The sequence below is a fragment of the Pygocentrus nattereri genome, chromosome 26 (genome assembly GCF_015220715.1).
Source record: "Pygocentrus nattereri isolate fPygNat1 chromosome 26, fPygNat1.pri, whole genome shotgun sequence".
Lineage (NCBI taxonomy): Eukaryota > Metazoa > Chordata > Actinopteri > Characiformes > Serrasalmidae > Pygocentrus > Pygocentrus nattereri.
In genome coordinates this window covers 11,098,860-11,125,982 of record NC_051236.1, presented here as the reverse complement: position 1 = coordinate 11,125,982, position 27,123 = coordinate 11,098,860, and the positions used below count along the sequence as shown (strand labels likewise).

At 40.4% G+C, this 27,123-nt stretch overlaps 1 protein-coding gene across 4 annotated transcripts in view; it reads right to left on the bottom strand.

Annotated features, from left to right (window-relative positions):
• The window catches only part of LOC108431827 (potassium voltage-gated channel subfamily KQT member 2), a 72,041-nt gene that overhangs the window by 32,910 nt on the left and 12,008 nt on the right, over nt 1-27,123 (bottom strand). For all 4 annotated transcript variants that reach the window (XM_037534929.1, XM_017705224.2, XM_037534930.1 and 1 more), the window contains exons 2-4: nt 10,704-10,794; nt 7,272-7,398; nt 6,855-7,030 (exon numbers count right to left, since the gene is read on the bottom strand). In XM_037534929.1, coding sequence (XP_037390826.1) covers nt 6,855-7,030; nt 7,272-7,398; nt 10,704-10,794 — 394 coding nt within the window. The remainder of the gene's footprint in view (nt 1-6,854; nt 7,031-7,271; nt 7,399-10,703; nt 10,795-27,123) is intronic.

The following is a 27,123-nucleotide window of genomic DNA, read 5'->3' as shown; positions in this document are numbered from 1 at the left end:
ACAAGATCCCCAGTCCCTGCTGAGGAAAACCATCCCCAAAGCATGCTGCTGTCACCCACATACTTCACTGCTGGGACGGTGTTTGTTTGTTTGAGAAATGGGCAGTGTTGGGTTTGCCCCACAAAATTTAATTGTTTGGCCAAAAAGCACCACAAAATCTTGTGATTCTATCTGCCAAACTCCAGATGTAGTTTCAATTCAGTAATTTCTCTAGCAACCTTCCTATACAGACCAGCTGTATGCAGAGCTCTTGATGGCACTGACATCTTCATTCCAAATGAAGAGTTAAGGCTGTATACTCTATATAATCTGTATACTTTTTCATCTGTGTTAACATGGGGCTTCCACAGTTCAGGGGTTGAATACTTAAACAGCATTTTTAGTTAGTAATTTTTGTAACAGAATATTTTCTGAAATGAAGCCAACATCTATAAAAATTCATTTTGAAAGTCTTTTAAATACAGCACAAAACCACTGTCATTGTTAAAAAAATAATTTGTAATGCAGGAAAATCTGATTACATTTAATGGGGTTACATACTTTTGCAAGGCACTGAACATGTCAGGCATGTAGCCACATGCATTGATCACAAGCCTACCTAAACAAATGGAGAAATAATATTAAGCTGTATTTTTTAAGAGGATACTGAGTGCTCTCCTTGTATTATGATGTGTATATTTTGAATTTAAAGCTCCAGCTTTGGTCAAAATATGTGGCAGGGGGACATATAAAAGTGAGACCATGATAAGAGTTGATTGTTTTTTTTTCTGCCCATTTCCAAAACCAAAAACAATTTTTTAAAAATGTCAGCTTGTGTCAAAAAAGTTGCTGCATCACTGTTGACTTAATTTTATGTTACTTACAATGTTCTTTTACTGTACCAACTAAAATAGGCTACATCAAAATGTCAAAGCAAATGTGTACTGTGCGTAAGGTCACTAAATTCATTAAAGGTAAGACATAAATGGTCCATAAACATTTAATGCCCACCATGGCAATATGCTTTGGCTGTTTACTCCTTTCAATTACTATAATGTAGAAGAATTGCAATAGGATTTCCTCTACAACCCTGATACGTGCACGAAAGAATGCATGCAGTTTTATCTGATATTTAAAAGTATACTAAAAATTCTAGTCCTTTGTAGTTATATCTTTATCTTAGGGTCCATTTAGCCATGTTTACACCTTGCACTTACATGCCTGTTGGGTGATATTATCACAGGTGTACATGTGTGAACAGGATTGTGTTAGCAATCAATGTAATCTACACATTAATAATTGTCCATATGAACAAGGAATCTTCCTCCAGTAATGAAATCCCATCACATGTGGTTATTGTATTTGAGACACAAGGAAATGCCAGGTGTAAAATGCACTACAGCTCACTTGGAGCTGGAGATCAGATCACTTGAGATGGTTATGAATGAACCGGACATTTGTGGCTTTCATTTAGTGAGCAGAATTTACTGTTATGCAACACATATTAGTTAAACAACTAAAACTTCTTTCATGCGTGTATGCTCTCACAAACAAACAAAAAATAGAGAAAACCACATGCCTCAGCACACAGGCACAAAGCACCACTAAAACCCTGCTTATGAGCAGATCAAGCTTTTATTAGAGGCTAATTAGCTTGTGCTTCATCTTGTGCTACATAATTAATGCACTACACTAAATTCAATTTCATTTGAGTCCAGAGCTTCTCCAAAAGTTAATGTTCCCGAATGTAGTTTTATAACCTAATTCCCATACAAGTGTCTCAGAAAGACAGCCTGAGGTGAAAGCAATGGCTAAAAGAGAATTTGGCAGAAAACAACATGAAGACGCCCACATGTTCAAAGAGAAGCATAGCCTCTGGCTAGAACTTGGCAAGAAGCCATTTTGAACGAACAGAATCAGGCTAATTATGAGAATAAGACATCTGTGAGTCCTATTGATGGCCAATGTAAAGACAGCTAACTGTCCTAGGGGGCACATCTTTTAAATGCTTTGTTCAGTGATGTGGAGGTGTGTGAAATTTGTCTCATTCTCTATAAAAAACGACAGGGCTTCTTTACCCCCCACCACTAGGATATATACCAGTCAGTTGGAGGGCTGCATGGTAAACTAAAGTGCTCAATTATGCAGCAAGGGCACCAGCCTGAAAAAAATGCAATGACAGGCTCCATATATATTAGAAGCAGCATATGGTGCTTTTATTCTTCAAGACTGATGGGCTTCTGAATGTGGAGAGCACTTCTAGGCTTGGAATTCCCATTGTGTTTGGATTCATGTTCTGTAGGTCAGTAGTAAAATATTGAAATCTTACCAACATCATAAGAAATGGGTGAGATTAATTTTTATGAGGGATATCAAACTGCATACAAACCATCCAAGCTCTTGAAAGGTGACCAACATTACATTGCTTGTTGAGTGTAGAGAGTCTGAAACAAAGCATCTTTTAATGTCAATAACTCTGATGCATAACATCCGTTTTCATGAGACTGTTTTCATTAAATCAGGCACATTCAGCGTAAAGACTAATTAGAATACCCGCCGAGGTAGAGGAAGGCATTGCACAGCACAACACTGACGAGCCCCTTTAACGAGGCAAAGTAAGAAAAATGACTTCAAAGATTTGCTTTGTCAGCAAGTGCTTTTCTTTTTTTTTTTTGCTGCTGCACACACAACCTTCCTGTGGATGCTAAGAAATGGGACACCGGCAAAGCGCACCACTCAAGTAGACAGAACGGGGACCCGCAAAGCCACCCAAACCTGTTTTAGACTGAATCAGCCTATCAGCCTATGAATTAGCCTATCACTCAGGATGTGGGCAGGACTTTGACCTTGGAGAAGTCCTCGCCTGAATCCGCACTCATCTCAGCACCTGAGAGAGCTGAAGAAATGTTCTGAGGTGGGTGAGTAACAGGAACATAGTGCCAGCCTTTAAAAGCACAGGAAAGTGGACACAGACAGGTACGGAATCCCTAATGTGGTACTTAAAATGAGTAAAATTTTAATAAAATTTGGTTCAGCCAAAAACACATTTTATAGAATGTTTCTCTTTGCCTAAACGCAGTCAATAAGCCAAGACATGTCTGGTGCCTGAAACTGAAGCAGAGATCAGCACATGATGTCATAACAGTACTGCTGCTTACACAATCAACAGCAATACAGTAAAATGTCTATTTTTAAATGGGATTAACACAGTGTTTGTAAAACAAAGTTTCGGGGAGCATTAGGCTGGTCATGATCGTTCAGTTTTAGCTGGCAATTAATTGTTGTGTAAAAACTGCAATTAGCAATTTAATTGCATGTTTTTCTATATTGCAAATAATTATAATTAAAGCCTAACCCCACTGGTTGATTAGCTACCTTGCTTAATAACAGTCAATGCTTACTTGATGTTAGAACTTTTGTTATTTTCATAAGACCCATTGCGTGCTTTAAATTGTTTTTAGTTTTCTTATATTAACATGTATTTACCTCAAGCCAATAGATGAACTTGCCTCAAAGCAATGAAATGAAGTTTCTTGCCTGAAACCCAAATTCAGAAGACAGAGTGCCATGAAAACACAACTGAAAACCAAGAGGAAGAGCTCTTTTATGTACACTGATCAGGCATAACATTACGACCACCTCCTTGTTTCTACGCTCATTTATCAGCTCCATTTATTATACAGGTGTACTTTGTAGTTCTACAGTTATAGAAATACAAAAAAAAAAAAAAAAAATATCCAGCCAACAATGTCCTATGGGCAGTGTCCTGTAACCACTGATGAAGGAGTAGAGGATGACCAACACAAGCTGTGCAGCAGCAGATGAGCTGTCGTCTCTGACTTTACATCTACAACGTGGACTGACAAGGTAGGAGGGTCTACTAGAGGGGACAGTGAGTGGACACAGTGTTTAAAAACTCTATATAGTAAGTGGAGCTGATAAAATGGACAATGAGCATAGAAACAAGGAGGTGGTCATCATGTTATGCCTGATTGGTGTATAATTCCTCATTTTGTTTACACTTCTGAAAAAACATATTGCTGACAATGCCCTTTAGGCAATAATCAAAATTCATGGTTTCTCAAAGGCACTTATGCTAAATGTCAGAGTGTCTCCGCTATAACAAACGTTTTTATATATGCAAAGCACATGGATGTGAAGTCCTACATAGCAGCCTGAAGCTTCTCGGGCAGTCCATTTACAGTTTGTCATTTAGAGAAGAAACAGTCATAAACCTCAGCAGGATATAACAAACACACATGGTTGCAGTAACAACTTCCAAAACTTTAGGAAGAAGATTAATTACCAATATATATAAGTCAATTAATTCTAAAAAGCAAGCAAGTTGAAGTCTGCTGCAGTGGACCACGTGTGAGTGTTTCACTGTTTATCTCCTGCGGCTCAAACTGTTTAAATGCATCTGTGCTGACCACTACAGGACAGGGAACACAACAAAAACACAATTTCTCACTTTCATTACAATTAAGATTATTTGTTGAGTGTCACATTTGACACTTCAGTGTAGTGCTATTAAATCTTTTGGCCTATTTCTCTTTTGGGTGAAAACTGAAAGTGCTGAAAATTTTCGGTGATTGAAATTTCAGGGTATCCCTAATTAGCACAGCGCAAATTGCATATCTCAGTCTGAAATTGTGGTTTCTGACAGTGTGTATGGTATACTGTTATCTAAAAAAAAACTGGACAAAGTATGGACAAAATTCAGGATTCAGGATGGTTTCTGCTGTTGTTTTTTGCTATTCAATGTACTTTAACTTCAATGTTGCATTAAGTTGCTTGCCAGCTGCTGGCACAGATGAGAGTGGAAGAGCCACTTCTAGAGGTGAATCTAACTTGCCCAGTTCAGCATGGCATGCTGAGTCATTGGGACAGAGCGAGCAGAAAGCTGTGCCATCCAGGTCCTGCCCAGGAATCATCTAAAGCTAAAGAACTGAGGTTCAAACTTGAATTAAGTTAGCATGTTCTAAATGTTCTTTTTTTAGTATTCACCTGAGACAAAGGAGAAGAGTTCATAAAAATTAAAGTGAGATTAAGGCTATACGGTAAATTCCATGGTCTTAAATTAGCTCTTACAGTTTTCATTCATGTCCAGCTGGTTGTAAATGGGCACCCCAGGAGTTCATTCAACAATGCAGAATTTACTCTGTAATGGGTGGACACTTTTCTTGAATAGCTTAAGCCTTTGCAATAACTGCTGTGGGAAAGCAGAATGTGTCACTCTTGGTAAAGGTAAGTGTGCATGTCACCACTTACTGGTAACACAATGGAACTACATCCAACCTATTTTTGCAAAGCTTTTCTGAATTGTCTGAACTTACTACAGAAAACTGTGTAGGACATGGATCTTGACTCATTCATAACCCTGCATCATATACCAGCACATATGAGGGGCTTGTTATTTATAAAGTGCATGAGCTGTTATAGATAGAAAGAGTGTTGCATCACCAAGACAACAGCCTCTGCATTCCCCTGTGTGTCAGGCTCAGGCTTTGAAAGAGCAGGCAAAGTGCTGAGGAGTCAAATCAGAAGGAGCTGGGCTTGAAATGACTTGAGCTAAAAATAGAGTTGTTCTCTGTGTAACTGAAAGGGAGATGAAGGTACACTGATGCAGTGTTGGACAGCAGATGTACACATTCATAAAGATGCTTGTTAATGTTTGGCCCAAACTGAGCACTTTTATGAGCTGAGGGATTAAACATGAGCAATCTGAATTCTCTTGAGTGCAGCTGGGGATATAAATCAGCTAAAATGGTACTTGGCCTACCTTTCGCATTAGAGAAGAAGGAAATACTAATGCACATCCAAGATGGATTGGTGCCAGAGAATGTTCTGAAGCACTTTAGGATAGAAGGATGCTTTTATGCTTATTAACCCTAATGTGAGATCATACTAAAGAAATCACTTTAGTATGACACTACCAAAGCAGTACTCCATTTATGTCAGATCTACAGAAGCAGTGTGGCAGTTCCTTGGAAGATGTATTCTATCTCACATCTAATGGCAAGTTACTGATCAGCCTTACTGACATCGTCCAGATTTATCTGTCTGGCTGCCAATGAAATTCTACACCTCCCCAAGCCCTCAGCACTAGCCCTCTGCCACTTTCTCTCCTGCAGTAATAGGGGGCGGCGGGCCAAATCCAATCGAAAGCAAACCAACCATGGCTCCAGTGTTCTCGTTTGCACCCTAAATTCATTCTTTCTGACACCAGGATCACTCATTAGAAAGTGAACAACTCCATACTCCAGTCCCCAAGCTGTGTCTCGGAGGAGATGCGCTTGGTTGAGAAGATGCTAGCAACCTTGCACTGTGAGACAGCCTGATCTATCAAGCCACTTTATCATAGCGAGGGAAAAGACAGGCTTGACAAATGAGATTCAATATGATGCCCCCTGCTAGAGCTTCTGGTTAATTATGTGCATATCATACATCTTGTGCAGCTACAAAGACAAAGCAGCTGAAACTGTATGAAAATGGGCAATTTGTAAAGCATTAAGTCTTGAGGAAATATAGGAAAAGATTACAAAAAACCTAATCTGTAGTTAGAGCCTCCTGAGGGAGAATTCATTCTTATGGCATTAACTTGGCACTGTCAGTATAACATACTAGAAAATCTAACGTATCCTCCAAATACAGCATTTTCCTTAAAAACCCGTAAATAAAAACAATACCCACAAGAACCAAGCCCACATTAATTAACATGCAGCAAAAATGCTTTGAAAAAGCTATTTGGAACGTCTCATCCAATTTGGATTAGCATCTATTCTCTGGGAACTACAGGGACTCCAGTTTCTATGGTGACAGAACCACTCTGAGCGCCACTTGAGTGATAGCTGATGTTCAGTCATGTTGGCTACCTTGCTGTGGGCATAGACAACGGATCCCAGGAGCTTCCAGGTTCCTCCTCGGCGGTCCATACGTATCATGCGCAGGATCTGGAGGAACCGCAGACTTCTGATGGCCGAGGTGGCGAAGACATTCCCCTGCGTGCCAGCCGCCAACACCGAGATGGAGGCTATTAGCACCATGATGTCTGGTGACATACAGAAAACCAGAAGTGATTATATGGACACTCAGGAACTCTGGGTGTGAACTGCTCTGGAAACATTAAAGACAGATTTGAATGGGACTATGAAATGAAGCCAAAAACGTAAAGGGATTATTTTTTTTTTTAATTATGTTAAGTTTGACGTATGGATTGCATTTAGCATAAAATAGGACAGTAAGGTGTACATGTTTAAATAATAATACGTTTAAATAATTTATTTTCTTACCTATGACACAAAAAGGTTTGCGAGCAAATTTCAGCCTGCCTCTCCATCCTCGGTATCGACAGCAACACCCTGCTGACCAGATCCTTACGATGTATTCAACTCCAAACACCACGATCGTCACAATTTCCTACACAAACATAAACACACACACACACACACACACACACACACACACACAAATCAATAGTTAACAAGGCATTCCAGCGTGAAATTATAGTTGAACATGTTATTTGTGAGTTATGTAGTATTCTGTAGTACAGCGTTAGAACTCATGTCCTCACTGGTTTGACAGAGTTCATGATTTACATTACTTTCATGTTTTCTTATATCAATGTTCATACACAATACCCAGCATGCATTATGCAACTACATCACTCTCTGTGGTGTCAACCAATTATGACTGTTAGCCTAACCCCCATCTACAGTGGTTGTGTTATAAACACAACCAAGCTCTAATAGTGTAATTCTTGCCTCAGTTGTTAAACCTTGCTAACTTTATCTTATAACTTGTTGTCCTTGTTCATCCCTCCCCATCCCACTGGTCCATCCATCCCTGTTTTCTGTACATACTTTATACTATTTACTAAATAAGATTCAGTGCAAAGAATGACATTTCAAAAATAAAATGAAAAAAGAGAGAGAAAAGAATGTTAGCCTACAATATGTTCCTCATACCATTTGTTAATGCTTTGTTTACACCCGGGATCAGCTGATTGTGCTGCAGCCGGTCAGCATGGCGACCAGGACAACGAACAAAGAGCTTTGGAGACGGACACACAGGGGATGCAGAGGGGGAATTAACCAGTGCACGGGGAAAGCGATGGAGAGACGGCGGAGGCTTATGGAGAAGAGAGGATATAAGCTGCGTCTCCCCTCCGTCATCATGGGCAACGTGAGGTCGCTGGCGAATAAGATGGACGAGCTGACAGCACTAGCCAGGAGTCAGAGGGAGTACCGGGAGTGTAGTTTAATGTGCTTTTCAGAGACATGGCTACACCAGGACATCCCGGATGACCATGTTTCCATCAATGGCTTCCAGACTGTTCGGGCTGTCCGGGGCTGCACCGAGAGCGGTAAGCGCAGTCAATAACCGCTGGTGTAACCCTGGTCACATTACCATCAAGGAATGTACCTGTTGCCCGGACATTGAGCTGTTGGCTGTCAGACTCAGGCCATATTATTTACCACGCTAGTATTCGCATGCCATTATCGTGACTGTCTACATTCCCCCGTCTGCCAACCCGACGTCGGCAAGTGACGTCATTTACTCAACTACAGCACATCTCCTAACGCAACACCCGAGTGCCTTTATCGCCATATCAGGTGACTTTAACCACGTCAATATGGCCAAGGCATTACCACACTTCACGCAGTATGTGGACTGTCCCACCAGAGAGGAAAGAACACTGGACCTGCTGTATGCTAATGTTAAGGATGCATACAGCTGCTCCCCCCTCCCCCCTCTGGATAGGTCAGACCACAAATTGGTACACCTCAGCTCCTGTTATGTGTGAGCCACACGGAGAGGACATCGATGGGCTCACAGAGTGCATCACGGACTACATTAACTTCTGTGTGGACCAGGACTGTTAAATGTTACCCAAACAACAAGCCGTGGGTAACAAAGGACATTAAGGCTCTCCTCAACAAGAAGAAGAGGGCCTTCAGAGCGGGAGACAGGGTGGAGGTGAGAACGATCCAGAGGGAACTGAGGACAGCTATCAAGGAGGCGAAGGACAAATATAGGAGGAAGCTGGAGTAGAAACTGCAGCAGAAAAACATGAGGGAGGTCTGGAATGGAATGAGGACCATCAGCAGCTTCAGGTCCAGCAACAATGGAGGAGCAGAGGTCAGTGTGGATGGGGCGAAAAAGCTAAATCTGTTCTTTAACAGATTTAAATCTGTTCTTTAACAGATTTGACACTGCAGGCTCTGTCCCCCCCAGCCTGACTCCCTTCCCCACCCACCACCTCTACAGTGTGTCTCACTGCTGACCAGGTGAGAAGACAACTGAAGAGACTCTACACACACAAGGCTGCAGGCCCTGATGGGGTTCCACCCAGGGTGCTTAAAGCCTGTGCCGCCCAACTTTGTGGAGTACTTCAACATGTCTTCAACTTGAGCCCTAGTCTCCAGAAGGTCCCCATGATGTGGAAGACATCCTGCATTGTTCCTGTTCCAAAGACGCCATGACCCAGTGATGCCAAGGACTACAGGCCAATAGCACTGACGTCTCATGTCATGAAGACCATGGAGAGGCTCATCTTGGATCAGCTCCGACCCATAGTCCAGCCTTTTCTAGATCCCCTCTAGTTTGCCTATTAGCCCCGCCTAGGAGTTGAAGACGCCATCATCTACCTGCTCAACCGAGATTACCCTCACCTGGATAAGCCAGCCAGCTCTGTGAGGGTCATGTTTTTTGACTTCTCCAGTGCATTTAACACCGTCTGGCCCGCTCTTCTGGGTGATAAGCTCACAGTGATGCAGGTAGATGCCCCCATTGTGGCCTAGATTGTTGACTACCTGATTGGCACACCACAGTATATACGCCTGCAGCACTGTGTGTCGGACAGAGTGGTCAGCAACACTGGAGTTCCACAAGGTACTGCCCTCTCTCCCTTCCTCTTCACCCTCTACACCACGGTGGCAAGTGCTATCCTCTATGCTGTTGCATGCTGGGGAAGCAGGCTGAGGGTGGCAGATGCCGACAGACTCAGCAAACTTATCCGCAAGGCCGGTGATGATGTGGGTGTGGAGCTGGACTCACTGACGGCCGTGTCGGAGAGCAGGACGCTATCTAAGATGAAGGCCATTATGAACAATGGCTCCCACCCACTCTACGACACACTGATGAGACACAAGAGCTCATTTAGCTCAAGACTCACTCTACCAAAATGCACCACAGAGCGCCACAGGAATTCATTCTTACCTGTGGCCATCAAACTCTATAACTCCTCCCTCAGTGTGTGATTCACAAAACTCAATACGAAACTGTTCATATGGGCAATAATAACAATTGTGTGTGCAATAACTCAGAGGGACACTAACTTAATTTAAATAATTTAAATAATTGTAACTGCTTTATACCTGATGTTTCATATTACTATCACAATCAATGCCACCTTACTATATTCATAAGTACTTAAATCTTGTGTACATACTGTAAATTTCTCTATATTTTCTTAAATTATTAGTAAAGTGTTTATTTTTACATAAATGGCTGCAACTGTAACAACTGCAATTTCCCCCTGGGATCAATAAAGGAATCTGAATCTCAATAAATCTGTGAGCCACATCGTCCTTTGTTTGCCCTGTTAAGTTAAAATTGGAGTAAATGATAAACTGATGTAATTAGTGAGTAAATCTCCCGCGACCCTGACGGAGAAGCGGCTTAGAAAATGGATGGATGGATGGAGTGAGTAAATCTCATACCAATATGTACAAGGCATCCTCAGAGCTTTTTTCATACTCCTTGATGGTTGAGAAGACAGAGAGGACCAGACAGGAGAAGACCAGCAAGAAACTGAAAAAGAAAGACATTTTTATCATACATGTTATAGCGGTTATTATTATTCTTGTTAACATCCTAGAGATTTAAAGTCAACCTGACATCAAAACTGACCTTTTTAACCTTCCTGATCAGATTTAGCAAAATTCACCATAACATAGCATTTAGACAAAATTCTTCCTTGCTCCTAACCTTTGACGAAAGGTTACAAAGTCTTGATTACACCAGTGTGCACCAGGGGGCAGGAAAATAATACATCTAAAAATAATATACTTCATCTTACACTATCCCTCCTGTCATTGAGCACAATGTTTAGCTAGCTCTGAGATCCTTCATGTTTCACTGAGAAATACAACACAGTATGGAGGGAAAAAGCACTATGATTTCCAAATTCAACAGTTTCACCAGGATAAAGATGGGAAACTAATGAATCCATGTAGTGAAATTGGATCACAGCTAGTACAACCTTCTGAACATTAGCAGCCTATCAGAGACCAAGGATAGACACAAAACACATCTAATTAGATGTAATACAGTCAGCCTGTCCTTCAAATGTCTCTCTAATAGTGTTAAATGAGATTGTTTTCACAGCAGGAGTCCTGCTGCGGTTTGCAAGGTTTCTCCACAGATTCAGTACGATTCAGAAGAAAGTGCTGAGCTGGCCAAATGCAACAGCCAACTGAAAGACATTAGACCCACCGCAGGGTATCAGCCTCCCTCTAGCTCACTAAAGACCACTGCAGCTGTATGAGTGTCCAGGAAAGGGGTATAGACTACACAGCATATTGACAGAAATGTCAGAAAATCGCCACCTTATCAGGTACCAGGCTATAACAGAGCACAATAGAACATACCGATACAAATAGACATAGATTGCCAGAGATATAGGGATCAAATTCTGCCTGTACAGCAAAATGCAGGGCAGATTGTAAGTGTCTCAGATGTAGGCAAATAAATTGAGCTGTATACTGTACTGTTCTGGGGTTATGTAATATGAGACACCATTACATCTTCAACCTTGCAGCAGCAGGTAATTTAGTTACAGCAGTGTTTGGTACATAACCTGCATTCTTGTGCAACAGCAAATATCTGAAATACCAGCACTTTTTTACTTAATGAATTTAATGCAAACCTAAAAAAAACAATATAGTTGTATGCTGTCTGCTGCAGTACCTTTGTACAGTCTACATACACTCAGTTGCCACGTTATTAGATACGCGTAGTTTATGTCTACATTAATTAGGCAATTTTTTTCAGAAACTCCTGTCAGATACAGTACTGTGCAAAAGTCTTAAGCAGAGAGAAAAAAAAAGATTTTTAAAATCTATGTATTAGAATAAATACCAATCATCCTGACTTCTTGGTGCACTCCTGTCATTGTATTGATTTGTTAAATTACATCACCAGCTATACTAAATACTTGAAATAACTGATCCCGTCACTTCAGTTGAGTCTCTGAATCTAAGTCGAGTCGTGAGTCTTTACCAAAAAATTTCAGTTTAGCCTCTTTAGTAGCTACAGCCATTCCACTGTGCCAATGTAAAACTCTACTAGAAACTTTTATGGTTTGATACAGATTTTTCTTTATAGAAAAATCATCTGAGGCACAAAACTAAAGTGCTACAGGCAGTAAATGCTGTTGGGTGTTTAAAGAGGAACTCCACTGACGTTTCAGTGAAATGCTTTCTAGAGAATGTTCTAGAGAAACCTGCCAGTCAGAACTGTTGATGGTGGTGGTGGCAAGAACCAGACGACTAAAGATTGTAATGCCTCTGAACACTCCACCACAGAAGGATATTTATTGAAATGGTTAAATAGATGCTGCCTGATGTCCATCCATCCATCCATGTGTGGGGGGGTGTGGTGCTGGCGCCTATCACAGCTGTCATCGGGCTGAAGGCAGGATACACCCTGGACAGGTCGCCACTTAGGGCAGACAGACAGACACAGACAGTCACTCACACACTCATGCCTAGGGGCAATTCAGCATGTCCAAATGGCCTGAATGCATGTCTTTGGACTGTGGGAGGAAAGCAGAGAACCCGGAGGAAACCCACGCAGACACGGGGAGAACGCGCAAACCCCACACAGAGAGGACAGCGCTACCCACCGCGCCACTGATGTATGACATGTTTTTATCACAGTTGTGTATGTATGGCCCGCTGCCTGATGACACATAATTTTATGACAGTTTTGTGCTAAAGTTTTCAGATTTATGACTATTTTACCATCATCAGCATTACATAAACAAACTCAAAAGACTCGTGTAGGTTCACTGGTGGTTATGGATAGCAAATAAAATGGCAATAGCTATTTGTGTTGAAGATATGGCGACCCCTGGTTCCTATCACCACCACTGTGAAGAAATCTTGAGTCTGTAACTGAAGCTACATTTCTCTACAATGTTTATATCTCAAGCACTGAATTAATCGCAAATTTTGAAAAATTGGCAAAACAACTCGAAACGGTTGCTTTGTCTGTAGTTTTTAAAGCCTTAGCCAGTCAGTGTTATAGCTAGCATAATAGCGTTAATCCCGTTGATTTTGTTTTTTTTGGGGGGGGGGGTTTAAGGAATATTAGCTATAATTATAACATTGGCTATATTAGCTAACGCTACTGTGCTAGCTAACTAGCTAACTTAGCTAGCTAAATTACTTAGCTACATGCCAGCCAACCGTTTCAAATAGTTTCGCCCCTGTTCTTCTGTCTGTGGCGCTGCGGCAGGAGAACAGCACTGAACTAATAATCGCGCATTTCTGTAAAACCGACAGACAACGTCAAACACATAAAGTACAAGGCAAGTTTTATACAGTTACCGAATTAGTTGGCGGTCCTAATTTAATCCGTTATTGTTTCAACTGAAATGTAACGCATCTCGATTCCAGTCCAGTCGTGAGTCATTTAGGGCGAGTCCGAATCGAGTCGTGAGTCAGTTACCACATGAATCGAATCCTAATCTCAGAATGGTATCAGTAAATACTGGATTTCCTCGAGGAGAGGTTCGGAAAAGGTTGACCTTGCGCACAGACGCACAATGCATTGTTTATTTATTTAATGCATGTTTTTATTTACATTTAATACTTACTGGCCAGATAGATGGTTTAATAAATCATTTTCTCAAAATATATTTGCATAAGCTTTACAGATACTGACTGTAGCCCGTCCATTGCTGCATAATTCATCATCCTCTCTTTACCCCTTCCATGAATGGAAAGGGACCACCACAGGACCACTGCTGACCAGATATTATTTGGAGGGTGGCTCATTCTCAGCACAGCAGTGAAAACAGCGTGGTGGTGGCATGTTAGCGGGTGTTGTGCTGGCAGGAGTGCATCGGGCACAGCAGCATTGTTGGGGTTATTAACGCTGCAGTTTCCCTGCTGGACTGAGTATTGTTCCCCACCCAAAAATATTCAGCCAGCAGTGGTCCCACAGTCAAAAACTTACCACTGATGAAGGGTAAGAGATAATTAAAACAAATTATATATGGAAAAAAGGGTTTACTTGTACACATTAGGTGTATCAACAAGGTAGGGTTTTCTACTGTTGTGCTCATTAAGGGCTTTTTTGCATGCATGTAATATAAGTGGTGAAAAGAGAGTCTTAAAAAATAGCAAAGCTGTTGATTCAAAACCCTCTACTTAAGGGGTATAAACCATATGCTTTAATGGGTTTTTTGAACAGTGATCAATAGAGTGATTAAAATTATTATGTGTCCATCAGTTTTTATTTAGTTAATCATAATTTTGCCGTTTGACTATTCCATCTATTTAGACCTCTTTTTTAATCTGTTCAGGAATTTTTTCTTCTGCATGTTTCCTTAACAGATATCTGGAGGGAAACAGTAGCTTGAATGGTAGTATGTTTAATGAAGCCTAATTAGGAAACGATTAGATGAAAGGAAAACAACATACACAGAAACTGAGAAACACAAATAGAAGCTCACACATATTAGTATAGAACTTTGAGCCTTAGGACCTGTGGGATAGTCATAGTTGGTTGATATATGTTAGGACTTTAGGACCTGAGGAATGCTGAGGGTAGGTTGTAGAATCTGGTGTTATCTATATTAATCCATGCTTTTAAGCAACAAGCCATTTTGTGGAAATCCAGCTTCCTCTGTTCTTGCAAGAGTGAAATTTAGTCCAGCTTGTGTTGCTTATTGCAAGATCTAGTAATGACCAGTCTTTTTTAATGGATTGAAATATTGGTCAAATTGAATTATCTCCCCTGTGTTAATATTTTTTTAAGCAATAATTTGCAACTACAGGAATGATTCCAATATCATGGCGCATCTCTAATTTTGCCCATATTTTTCCTCCCCATCCCATCAATATGCCAATCCCCTCTAACAGTTTGTTGAAAATGAATTAAATAAGGAATTGGATATATAGAAATACACACAATGTGCATGACATCTTCAGTGTCTGTGTTGGATTTGGATGTTCTTTAGCTCTGATGGTTTATGTGAAGATAGATACAATTCTGCATATTTTCCATCCATAAGGTGTATATATACACTTATTGAGCACTTTAGTAGGAACACCTTGTATCTACACTCATTGTCCATTTTATGTATGCAGCTCCACTTGTTGTATATGTGCACTTTGCAGTTCTATAGTTAGAGACTGTCCATCTGTTTCTCTGCATACATACACAGGACCACCAGAGAGCAGGTTTTAAATGGGTGGAGCTGATGAAATTGAGAATGATTGTAAATACAAAGAGGTGTTCCTACTAAAGTGCTTGGTGAGTGTATGCAGAGATAGTCTTCTTTCCCCTTTTTTGGTTTAGTCTGAATTACTTTATTCAGTAAGATTATTTTAGGAATAGCCTGCTTAGGGAAGCTGCTTTCAGGCATGGTTTCTTTTTTTATTCTGCATTGCCTAATCCATTTTCCTTCTCAGCCTCTGGTTTTCCGTCACTGCCTACAACTGTTGGCTAGAGTGGTGTAAAGCACGCTGCTACATACTTTAGGCTTTAAGTACTGAATTTGGCACAAGCCGCTTATGTGTGGTGATCATGTGTGGGCAGTTTTCCCAACACATTTGAATAGCCACCATCAAAAGATCCTCTCAACCATATCAAGTTCTCATCACACTCAATGAGGGAATACCACCTAAACTATCCGATTATTTTCTCCTGCATGCACAGGTCTCCTTCAAATCAACAATGACAGTTCTCCACATAGTCCACTTACGCAAGCTGTTTGCTCCACAGCATGCACTAAATAGGGCGAAAAGTAGGTAGCGGCATCCTTTACACATTCCAGCCAATGCTTAGCATTGTGCTTAGTGATCTTAGGCCTGTGTACAGTTGCTCTGCCATATTATATCCCATTGCGTGAAGCTCCCGACACAGTTCTTGTGCTGATGTTGCTTCCAGAGGCAGTTTGGAACACTGTGGTGAGTGATGTACCAAAGGATAGTTGACTTTAATGTGCCCCACTCTGTTTCTACCACTTTGTGACTGAGCTGTTGTTGCTCCTAGATGATTATTTACAATAATAGCACTTACAGTTGACTTAGCCAGATCTAGCAGAGCATAAATTTCATAAACTGGCTTATGACAAAGGTGGCATCCTATGACCGTGCCATGTATAAAGTCAGTATGACCCATTCTACTGCCAGTGTTTGTCTATAGAGATTGCTAAGTCCTTGATATTTAAAACTCCTATTAGCATATTTTAAAGAAAACGCGTTTACACTGATACAGACACCAGGAAATATCCAAAAAAATGTACACAAAATGTAGCTGCAATCGTTTATACAAAGATTTTACTTACAAATCGAGCTAAACCTTGACGACAAGGTAATGACTAGTGATGGACAAGACTAGATATTCCAATAAACACCATATGTTGCACTAAATTGGTCATACACCATTTCACTCCCACAGAGAGCTGCTTCCACGCCAAACAGCCAGCTAACTGAAAAAAACAGGGGCTTATAGATAACACCTGTTTTTACAACCTGCACTATTCCTCAGGTTCTAAAGTCCTAGCCCATACATCAACTTACTATCATTGTCCCTTGAGTCTAAAGGTCCTACTTTCTACAGCAGCCTGTATGGTAACAGAACAGCCTGATAACCCACGAGCCCTGTTTTCTGTAATTAAGAATAATGTTTTCACAGAACAGTGTGGCCAAATTTAGACTATAAGTATACAGTGAGCAGATCTAAGTATTCAGACTCTTTTTTGTTATTTAATACACTTATTAATGTCATTTGCCTTTTTATTTGTGAATATGAACAAGAAAGTATGTACATTATCATAAACAATAATATATATATATATATATATATATATTTTTTTTTTTTTTTTTTTTTTTATATGACTGAGAAGTAGTATAGAATAGCTATCAGACACTATATCAAAACATGCACTATATTTCCAAAAGTATTCACTCACCCATCCAAATCATTGAATTCATGTGTTCTAATCACTTCCATGGCTACAGGTGTATAAACCCCAGCACCTAGGCCTACAGACTGCTTCTACAAACATTAGTGAAAGAATGGATCGCTCTCAGGAGCTCAGTGAATTCCAGCGTGGTACCATGATAGGACGCCACCTATCCAACAGGTCCAGTTGCGAAATTTCATCACTACTAAATATTCCACAGTCAACTGTCAGTGGTATTATAACAAAGTGGAAGCGATTGGGAACGACAGCAACTCAGCCAAGCAGTGGTAGGCCACATAAAATGACAGAGAAACACACAACAACTTCCCACAAACGCAATCCTAACTCTTGTGCAAAGCTTTCCCTGAAGAGTTGAAGCTATTATAGCTGCAAAGGGCAGGCCAACATTATATTAAACCCTACGAATTGAGAATGGGATTTCACTCAATTTCATGTATTTGAAATTATTACTAATACTGCTGTCAAACTACAGGCCATAGAAGAAAACCAGGGCCGGTGCTTAAAGTACAATTTTACAATGTTTCACTTATCGCCATAGGCAGAGTGATCATTAAATATAATGCTTATAATTTATATAAAGACTGACCCTTTTATATGTAATTCACCTTTTTGACATTTTTCAAATTTTGTTCCAGTCAAGCAATCCACAGTTGCTGAACCCATACAAAATCTAATATATTGAAAAGGTGACAATGTATTTGTTATATATTTTAAAATAAAATGACAAAAATGAATTTTCATAGGGCATTTACTTCTGTAATAGCCTTAGACCATTTACACCCACTGCAAGAGATGTGAACCAAATGCACCTATATGCTTTAGCCCAGCCAATAGACGATGGGATCAGTAGATTAGATGACTCATCAGAGCCTCTAATTATAGACTAATGATCTAGAACAAGAGACGAGGGTCAATACTGCAGGAGCCCAGGAGAAGACGACTATCCAGTTTTCCTTCTGGACACTTGACAGTAAATGTTAAAAGTAAAAAGCCCTCCACGAACAGAGATGCATGAGCTCTCTGTTCAGTACTGAGGAATACTGCCTTAGCTGGAGGTTTTGAATGAGGTCCACCAGTGATGGAGAGATTTCTGGGGGTAAGAAATACTCATCAGTTCATATGCTGATTCAACATTAGGCCATGCAAGCTTGCCTGCTAAGTGAAGTAAGTAAGCAAAAGGAGACCGATAGAGTCTTCTACAACAATATAATGCTGTTTCAGAACAGTTTGAGCTTTTTTTGTATTATTATCACTATTTATCTGTAAAAATCAACTGAATTAGCAGTAGCTGTAAATGTTCAACCCATTTGCTATGTGCACCATCTAGCACAGTTTCAGTAGTGGTTTATACAGTCTAAAATATATATAAAAAAAAAAACACTTTGCGTTAGTGATCAGACCATGGCTGTGAAACTTTGTACCTGTTAAGTCCCTAGGATGTAATGTCTTGAAATGTAATGTCTTGTAATGATTTTTTTTTCTCTTTTAAAGTGAACAAACAAGGATTCAAATTGATAAAGCCTACATTTTATGTGCTTTTGAATTAATTGCTATACATAATTGCATTTATGTGGTAATAATGCAAAATGTAACCAAATATGGATGAAAAAAATCTGTGTACTTCATTTGCATTTCCAGTTATCAGGGCTGAAATACTGCCTTCCAGATAAAACTTCATGTGCTGTGCGGGAAGAATTTAGCCACTTAGAACGACTAACAGACCCAGCCTGGTCTGGTTGATTAACTCCGGGTGAGTTATGGCCTCAGAATTCAAGGAAGGATGGAAATGCCATAAATCGAGTTAACATGGATCTTGAGCCAAGTGTCTTGGACCACACACTACAACCTCAGAGAGAAATCCAAAACCTGAAGGTGTACAACCCAAAAGCTCAAAATTGCACAAACACCACTAATTCTACACTGTAAATAAGTCACTGAGTGCTTAATGTGAAATTAAATTATGTAGCTGTTCATTGGACAATACAGTTTTACATGCAAGATTATATTTTTTCTATACAAGTCACTCCACAGGGTCTTTTTCTGCATTCAGGCGAGAACATTTCTATTCAACAAATCCTAACAAAAACAACTGAATGCTGTATGAATGCTGATGAATGCTTTAGGTTCATCTTTAATGGGATCCGGACCGAAAACACTCTTGAAAAGACACCCTCTCCCACTTCAAACAGCACCATACTTGGAAGTAACTGTGATTACTTTCTGTAATATTATATTTTTTCCTCACAGATGGATTGTATCTCTGCTGGTGGTCTGAGTTCACATCATTGATTAGCCATAGATTACCACTGCAACAGCATCACTTCTGGGAGATAGAGACCTCAGCGTGTTGTTTCGTCACTCAAAGCCCAACATATTGTATCAGATCCAATAATATTTGACGCTTTCATTAGACTCTGCAACATCGAAGTGGTCAAAGGCCGTTTCTGCTGATCGGCATGTGGCCACTCAACCTATTTTTCCACATCTCCACCTATCTTTCTTCATCTCTCCTTAATGTATTCTCTCCATCCACTGGCCTCAGGCTCAGGCTAATGCGGACGGACAGCCTGGAAAAAACACTGCCCACTCAGCTAATGCTGAGAGAGAGAGGGAGAGGGAGAAGAGGGAGAGAGAGAGAGAGAGAGAGAGAGAGAGAGAGAGGGAGAGAGGGGTAATAACAATGATGGAAAGGAAGGGAAGAGAGTTAGGAAAGAAGAGGACAGTTTTGCGCCAGTTCTGTGATTTTTACACTGAAAAAAAAAGTGCTTTAAATTGACATGAATTAAATGTGTCGACTGGTTGCACATGAGAAAACTGTGTTACATGTGTTATGTTACAGTTGTTGACTAAGTTTACTTATTTTGGCAGGAGCTGTGTTGATGTAACACATTTTATTTTACTGTATATTTTGTTCCAGTGTGTTTTCAGGGGTGTGAACTTTGAGAGCTGCCTGCCTTTATCTTCGCCCAGTTACTGAGGGAATACATTTTTCTATTTGAATTTGTTCTGTTTAGCTCTGAAGCATCCTTGTTGTTGTCCTTTTTCTCTTTTCTCCTCTTTCTCTCTCTAAAACATGGTCCGGGGTTTGAGAGGATGAAGCAGCATCCAGTTTAGTCCTGCAGCACACGCTCCCTCAAGTGTATGTGAAGTGTACTTTTGCCCTCAGCCAAATAAACGAGAGTGTGACTGTACCTGTTTTCTCAGTGTGTGTGCTAGGCCCAGTCTTGAGCTTTCTCAGGACTCATTTCAATTTAATGAGCTTCTGCGGTAGTATTTGATGAGTGCTTGCTAATTGCAGTATGCCTTCTGATGTCGACTAGCATGAACAGCATGGGATCAAAATGGTGCAACACTCTCTCTCTCTCTCTCTCTCTCTCTCTCGGTAACCAATTAATTTTGCATGTTTCAAGAATTATTTCCACAACCCATTTCCAACGGGTTGTGGACACTTTGCAAAATGTAAATAAAAATATCATGCATCCATCCACCCATCCATTTTCTAAGCTGCTTCTCCCTTAGGGTCACGGGGGGGGGGGGGGGGGGGGGGGGGGGGGGTGGGGGGGGGTGGGGGGGTGGGTGGGGCGCTGGAGCCTATCCCAGTGGTCATCGGGCGGAAGGCAGGATAAAATATCATGCAATGATGTGCAAATTATTTACACCCTATATGCAATTAACTAGTACAAGGACAGCATATCAAATGTTGAAACATTTATAATTTTTAAAAAATATGTGCCCATTTCAAACTTGATGCCAGCAACATATTTCTGAAAAGTTTGACAGGGGCATGTTTACTGCTGTGTTGCATCACCACTTCTTTTATCATGACTCTGTAAGCATTTGGGAACTGAGGAGAACAATTGCTGTAGTTTTGAAAGTGAAAGGTTTTCCCATTCTATATATGATTTCAGCTGCTGAACAGTTCAGGGTCTCCTTTGTCGTATTCTTGTTTCATAGTGTGCCAAATGTTTTCAGTGTGTGACAGATCTGGACTGCAGGCAGGCCAGTTTAGCACATGGACTATTTTACTACAGAGCCATCCTGTTGTAATATGTACTGCTGTAAAATGGTTTGGCTTTGTCTTGCTGAAATAACCACGGCCTTCCCTAAAAAAAGACATTGTCTGAATGGCAGCATATGTTGCTCTTAAACCTGTATATACTTTTCAGCATTAATGGTGCCTTCACAGATGTGCAAGTCACCCATGACACTAAGGCATTCCCGTACCATCACATGCTGGCTTTAAACTGTGCACTGATAAACAAGTCAGATGGTCCTTTTTCTCTTCAGTCTGGAGGATGCAGCGTCCTTGATTTCCAAAAAGAATTGCACATTTTGATTCGTCAGACCACAGGATACTTCTCCACAGTCCATCTTCAATAAGCTCAGGCCCAGAGAAGGTGGCAGTGTTTCTGTGTCCTGTTTACATATGGTTTCTTCTTTGCATGGTAGATTTTTAACTTGCATTTGTGGATGCTGCTATGAACTGTGTCTACAGACAGTTCACAAACTTCATAGTAGTGTTCTCAAGTCCATGCAGATTAGTGCAAGTCCACTACAGATTAGTGTGTGGGGGCCTGAAGATCATGACCAGCCAATGTTGACTTTGGACTTGTCCCTTGTATGCAGAGATTTCTCCTGATTCTCTGAATGCACTGTAGATGATGAAATCACAGTTCTTTGTTATTTTACATTGAGAAATGTTATTCTTGAATTGTTGCACTTTTTGCATATGCTGCCTTTCACATAGTGGAAAACACTTCCCTATCTTTACTTCTAAAAGACTCTCTGGGTTGCTCTTTTTATAGCTATAATGTTACCTGTTGCTGAGAAATTCACCAGTTTTTCTGTTATGTTTGTTTAAGCATTATACAACTTTAACAGTCTTTTGTTGCCCCTGTCTCATTTTTTTAAAATGGATTGCTGGCATCAAATTCAAAATAGGCATATATTTTTAAAATAAAAACAGAAATAAGTGATTTATAAATCTACCGTGACCTATATTTGAATGATAACAGTGCAAATCTGAAATGAAAAAGTACTAAACAATTCTTCATCAACTTCATTGTGTTAGTAAGTATACACTCATTTTGAAATTGATGTCTGCAATGCAAGAAGCCTGCAAGAAAAACATATACTTTGTGAGCAAGGATAAGTCGAGGCTCATTACTTTGCAAAAAATGCATCTGCAAATAATACAACTGAAAAAAACAACCAGATTGTTACTGGCACAAAGTTCAAAAGCCAGAGTCTGTCATGGTACACTATATTTCCAAAAGTATTCACTCACCCATCCAAATCACTGAATTCAGGTGTATAAAACCAAGCACCTAGGCATGCAGACTGCTTCTTCAAACATTTGTGAAAGAATAGATCGCTCTCAGGAACTCAGTGAATTCCAGCATGGTTCCATGAGATGCCATGTGTGCAACAAGTCCAGTCATGAAATTTCCTTGCTACTAAATATTCCACAGTCAACTGTCAGTGGTTTTATAATGAAGTGGTAGGCCAGCGGGGTCAGTGGATGACATGACACAGCGGGGTCAGTGGATACTGAGGGGCACAGTGCGCAGAGGTCGCCAACTTTCTGCAGTTAATCGCTATAGACCTCCAAACTTCATGTGGCCTTCAGATTAGCTCAAAAACAGCATAGAGAGCTTCATGGAATGTGTTTCCATGGCTTACATCACCAAGCGCAATGCAAAGCATTGAATGCAGTGGTGTAAAGCGCTGCCACTGGACTCTAGAGCAGCGGAGACGTGTTCTCTGGAGTGACGAATCACGCGTCTCCGTCTGGCAATCCGATGGACGAGCCTGGGTTTGGTGGTTGCCAGGAGAACGGTACTTGTCTGACTGCATTGTGCCAAGTGTAAAGTTTGGTTTCCCAACTTTATGGGAACGGTTTGGAGATGGCCCCTTCCTGTTCCAACATGACTGCACACCAGTGCACAAAGCAAGATCAAGAAAGACATGGATGAGCAAGTTTGGTGTGGAAGAACTTGAGAGGCCTGCACAGAGTCCTGACCTCAACCCGATACAACACCTTTGGGATATATTAGAGTGGAGACTGTGAGCCAGGCCTTCTTGTCCAACATTAGTGTCTGACCTCACAAATGCGCTTCTGGAAGAATGGTCAAAAATTCACATAAACACAGTTCTTGTGGAAAGCCTTCCCAGAAAAGCTGAAGCTGTTATAGCTGCAAAGGGTGGCCCGACATGTCACTCAAGTTCATATACATGTGAAGGCAGACAAGCGAATACTTTTAGAAATGTGTGTGTGTGTGTGTGTGTGTGTGTGAGTTGGGGGGGGGGGGGGGGGGGGGGGGGGTATTAGTGAGGAAGTTCTGTTCACCATTAAAGCTGAACACATTTTGGAGCAATATATACTACCTTCTAGATATCATCTTTTTCAGGAACACCCATGCTTATTTCAACATGACAGCACCAAACTACATTCTGCATGTGTTACAACAGCATGGTTGTGTTGTCAGAGGTTGCAGGTGCTAGACTGGCCCTCCTGCAGTGTACAACTAGAACAGTCTACAAAAGAGGTCCTATGAAATTGCACATTTGAAGACTTGTATAACAGAAAAAAATCTCTTTTCCAAACTGGATCAATTTGTGTCTTCACACCTCAGATGGTTATTAAGTGCTGTTAAAAGAAAAGGTGATGCAACACAGGGGTAAAAATGCTCCTGTCTCAACTTTTTTGGATCATGTTGTCAGCACCGAATTTGGAATGAGTATATATTAACAAAAAATATTGAAGTTCATAATGTAAAACATAAAACATTGTGGTTTTGTATTGTTTTCAGTTGAACACAGAGCAAACAGAATTTACCAATGGCGACTTTCCATTTTTATGTTCTCTCCTTCTCTTCTTCTTCTGAATCTCTCTCTCATTCTCTATTTCTCTCTCTCTCTTTATCTCTCTCCTGCTTTCTCTTTCTCTGTATCTCTCTCACCTTCATTTTCTTTGTTTCCATCTTTCTCTGACTCGTTCTCCTTCACCTTTTCTGTTTCTCTCCTTCTCCTTTATCATATCTCTATGTGTCTGTCTGTCTTTCTCCTTCTCTTTCTTTGTTTACTTCACCTTCTGTTTTTGTCTCTCCTTCTCTTTCTATTTGTGTCTTTCTACTTGTGTCTGTCCTTCACTGTTCACTCTCTCTCTCTCTCTCTCCACTCATGTGTATCTATTCTATAGGAGAGAGGGGGCAGCACAGATAACTCTTACTGAGAGTTATTACTGTGTCAGTGCAGTCTGCACTGAAAACTGACTAAATATGGAGATCTGTGGTGTGCTTGTCACTGGTTCCTCATCATAAAAAGCTGCTGTGTGGCTGGTTTATATATACCCATACAGATAACTGAAATTTCTCAGGGAGGCCCTTAGGTAGAAGTATTGGGGCTCACTTTCAGTCTTTCAACACACTTACAATACACTTGCACTTACAGTATCAGGCCCAAACATGTCTAAGTTAACATATTTCCCTGAAAGACTTTAAAATTTCAGTTACAACCACCAAACTGACCGCAACACTAGCTCTGTTGCTCTGGTGTCTGGTAACGTCAACAAAAAGGTTTTTCATTTACTGAATAACAGATATTGAACAGAACCTGGTATCTCTGTTTTTGATGTTTTTCCTTTTTTAGACAAAAAGAAAAGATGCTCTTTAAATTATGAAAAGTTTCATGATGAAAGCATGAATAGGAAAGGCTTTGAGTCATGCATTATGCTGTGGTTAATGAAGCTACAGATGCGGCAGATGGAGATTGAAAAATGCTGAAATATTTCTTTAAATATCTTAAACATGCAATTTTTAATAAAGTAAGTCAATCGTACAATAGTCAATATCAGGTTTGTTACTTAGGAAACTACAAGAACAGCTTATACTAAATGTACTTAAACCTAAGTGCTAGTAATGAGTGAAAGCATTCTTCAGTGCTGGATAGGAACACGGGGCTGCAGTATATCTCTCAGCAGTGTGTGTGTGTGTGTGTGTGTGTGTGTGTGTGTGTGTGTGTGTTTGTGTGTGTGTGGTTACAATGGTGCCCTCTCCTTGACACTGAAGGCTGACTATGCAAGTGCATATCCATTATAAACCCAATGACATGACTATCAATATTCAACTGCCACAGAGTCCAGCAAGGTAAGAAGATAGGAGAAAAAGAAAAAAAACGAAAAGAGAGAAGAGAAGAGAAGAGAAGAGAAGAGAAGAGAAGAGAAGAGAAGAGAAGAGAAGAGAAGAGAAGAGAAGAGAAGAGGGATAGAGCTAGAAGATTAGAGAAAAGAAGAAAAAAGAACAAGAGAACATGGGGAAAAGAAGAGAAAAAAATACAAGAAAAGAAAAGAAAAAAATAAAAGAAGAAATGAAATGCAAAATGAGACAGAAAAAGATGAGACAAGGGAAATAATAGAAAAAGAGAGAAAGAGAAGGAAAAAAATGGGGGTGGAGACCCCCAAGTAAAGAGAATTATGTTTGTGCTTTGCCTTTCATAAAGTCACAAATTGTTGCATTACTCACTCTTAAAAATGCAGTTTCATACGACTATAAAGCTCATTTGGCTACTTCAGCTGCAAAACTGTTTTCATTTAACTGTGTTCATTAAATTCTGAGTAACAGTGAATCTGCAGAGGTTTCCTCGGGGAAGCAGGATGATCTAAACATTTCCAACCAGAAAAGGTCCTCCGTGAGCAATCAGTGATATCACAGGTACACACAGCCCACCTAGTCGTGACTCTCCATTAGAGTCTCCACAGCCTACAGCTTTTCACACACACACACACACACACACACACACACACACACACACACACACACACACACACACACACACACACACACATCTTACTCATATACATACACATTTTTCTCATTTACACACAGCTTCTGGCATTTATACCCGGAATGTAAGCAAAGGCAGACATGCACATGCAGAATGTGGGCAGGACTATTGTAGAATGAGTCAGAATTGTAAACAAACACAGAAATTCCCCATTCTGTTCTCATTTCAATGCAGGTGATATGACAACCTGCTCAGAGAGAATGACAGCGACCGATCGGCTGATTCAGATGACAGGCAGCTCCCATTTCTGCAGAAATTTACATCTGTCTCTGGAGTGTAAAGGACTCTACAGAGATGTTTTTATATAAGCAAAGGTGACACACCTCCTTCCCCAAATCCTCTATGTCTCTATCTCTCTCGTGAGCACAATGTCAGAAAGTGTAATGTAAGAATGAGAGGAGAGGTCCAGAGGGTATTGTGGCTGGCCTGGCTGTCGAAACCTTCCTTTCTGTGAGTGCTCTAGAGAAACACTACACTGTCACACAAAGAGAGAGCGAGTCAGAGAGAGAGAGAGAAAAAAGGAGAAAAGAGAAACAGGAAGAAGAGAAAGAGATATGTAACAACATGTCACTGCCTCCCATACCTCGACCCTAGTGACCTCCACCTTCTCCATATCCCCACCCTACCAATAACTATCCCACATGCCCCCACCCATCTGACCTCCACCCCACATACCCCCATCCTTCTGACTGCCACCCCACACACCTCTACCATTCTGACCTCGCCCAACATTCCCCCCACACTACGCATATGTAAAAAAATGTTTTACCATTTATACTTTAATATAATTTTATACATGTGTATTTTTATATTTTAATATAGTCAACAATGTTTTTTTTATTTTTGATAAATTATTATTATATGTTCATGTTGTTTTGTCGTTGCTGTCACTGTTATAATGCTTTGTAACTTATAACTAACAAAAGAGAAGAGAGAAACAGACAATGAGGATAGATAGATAGATAGATAGATAGATAGATAGATAGATAGATAGATAGATAGATAGATAGATAGATAGATAGATAGATAGATAGATAGATAGACAAACAGATGTCAGCTAGTGAGTCATCTAT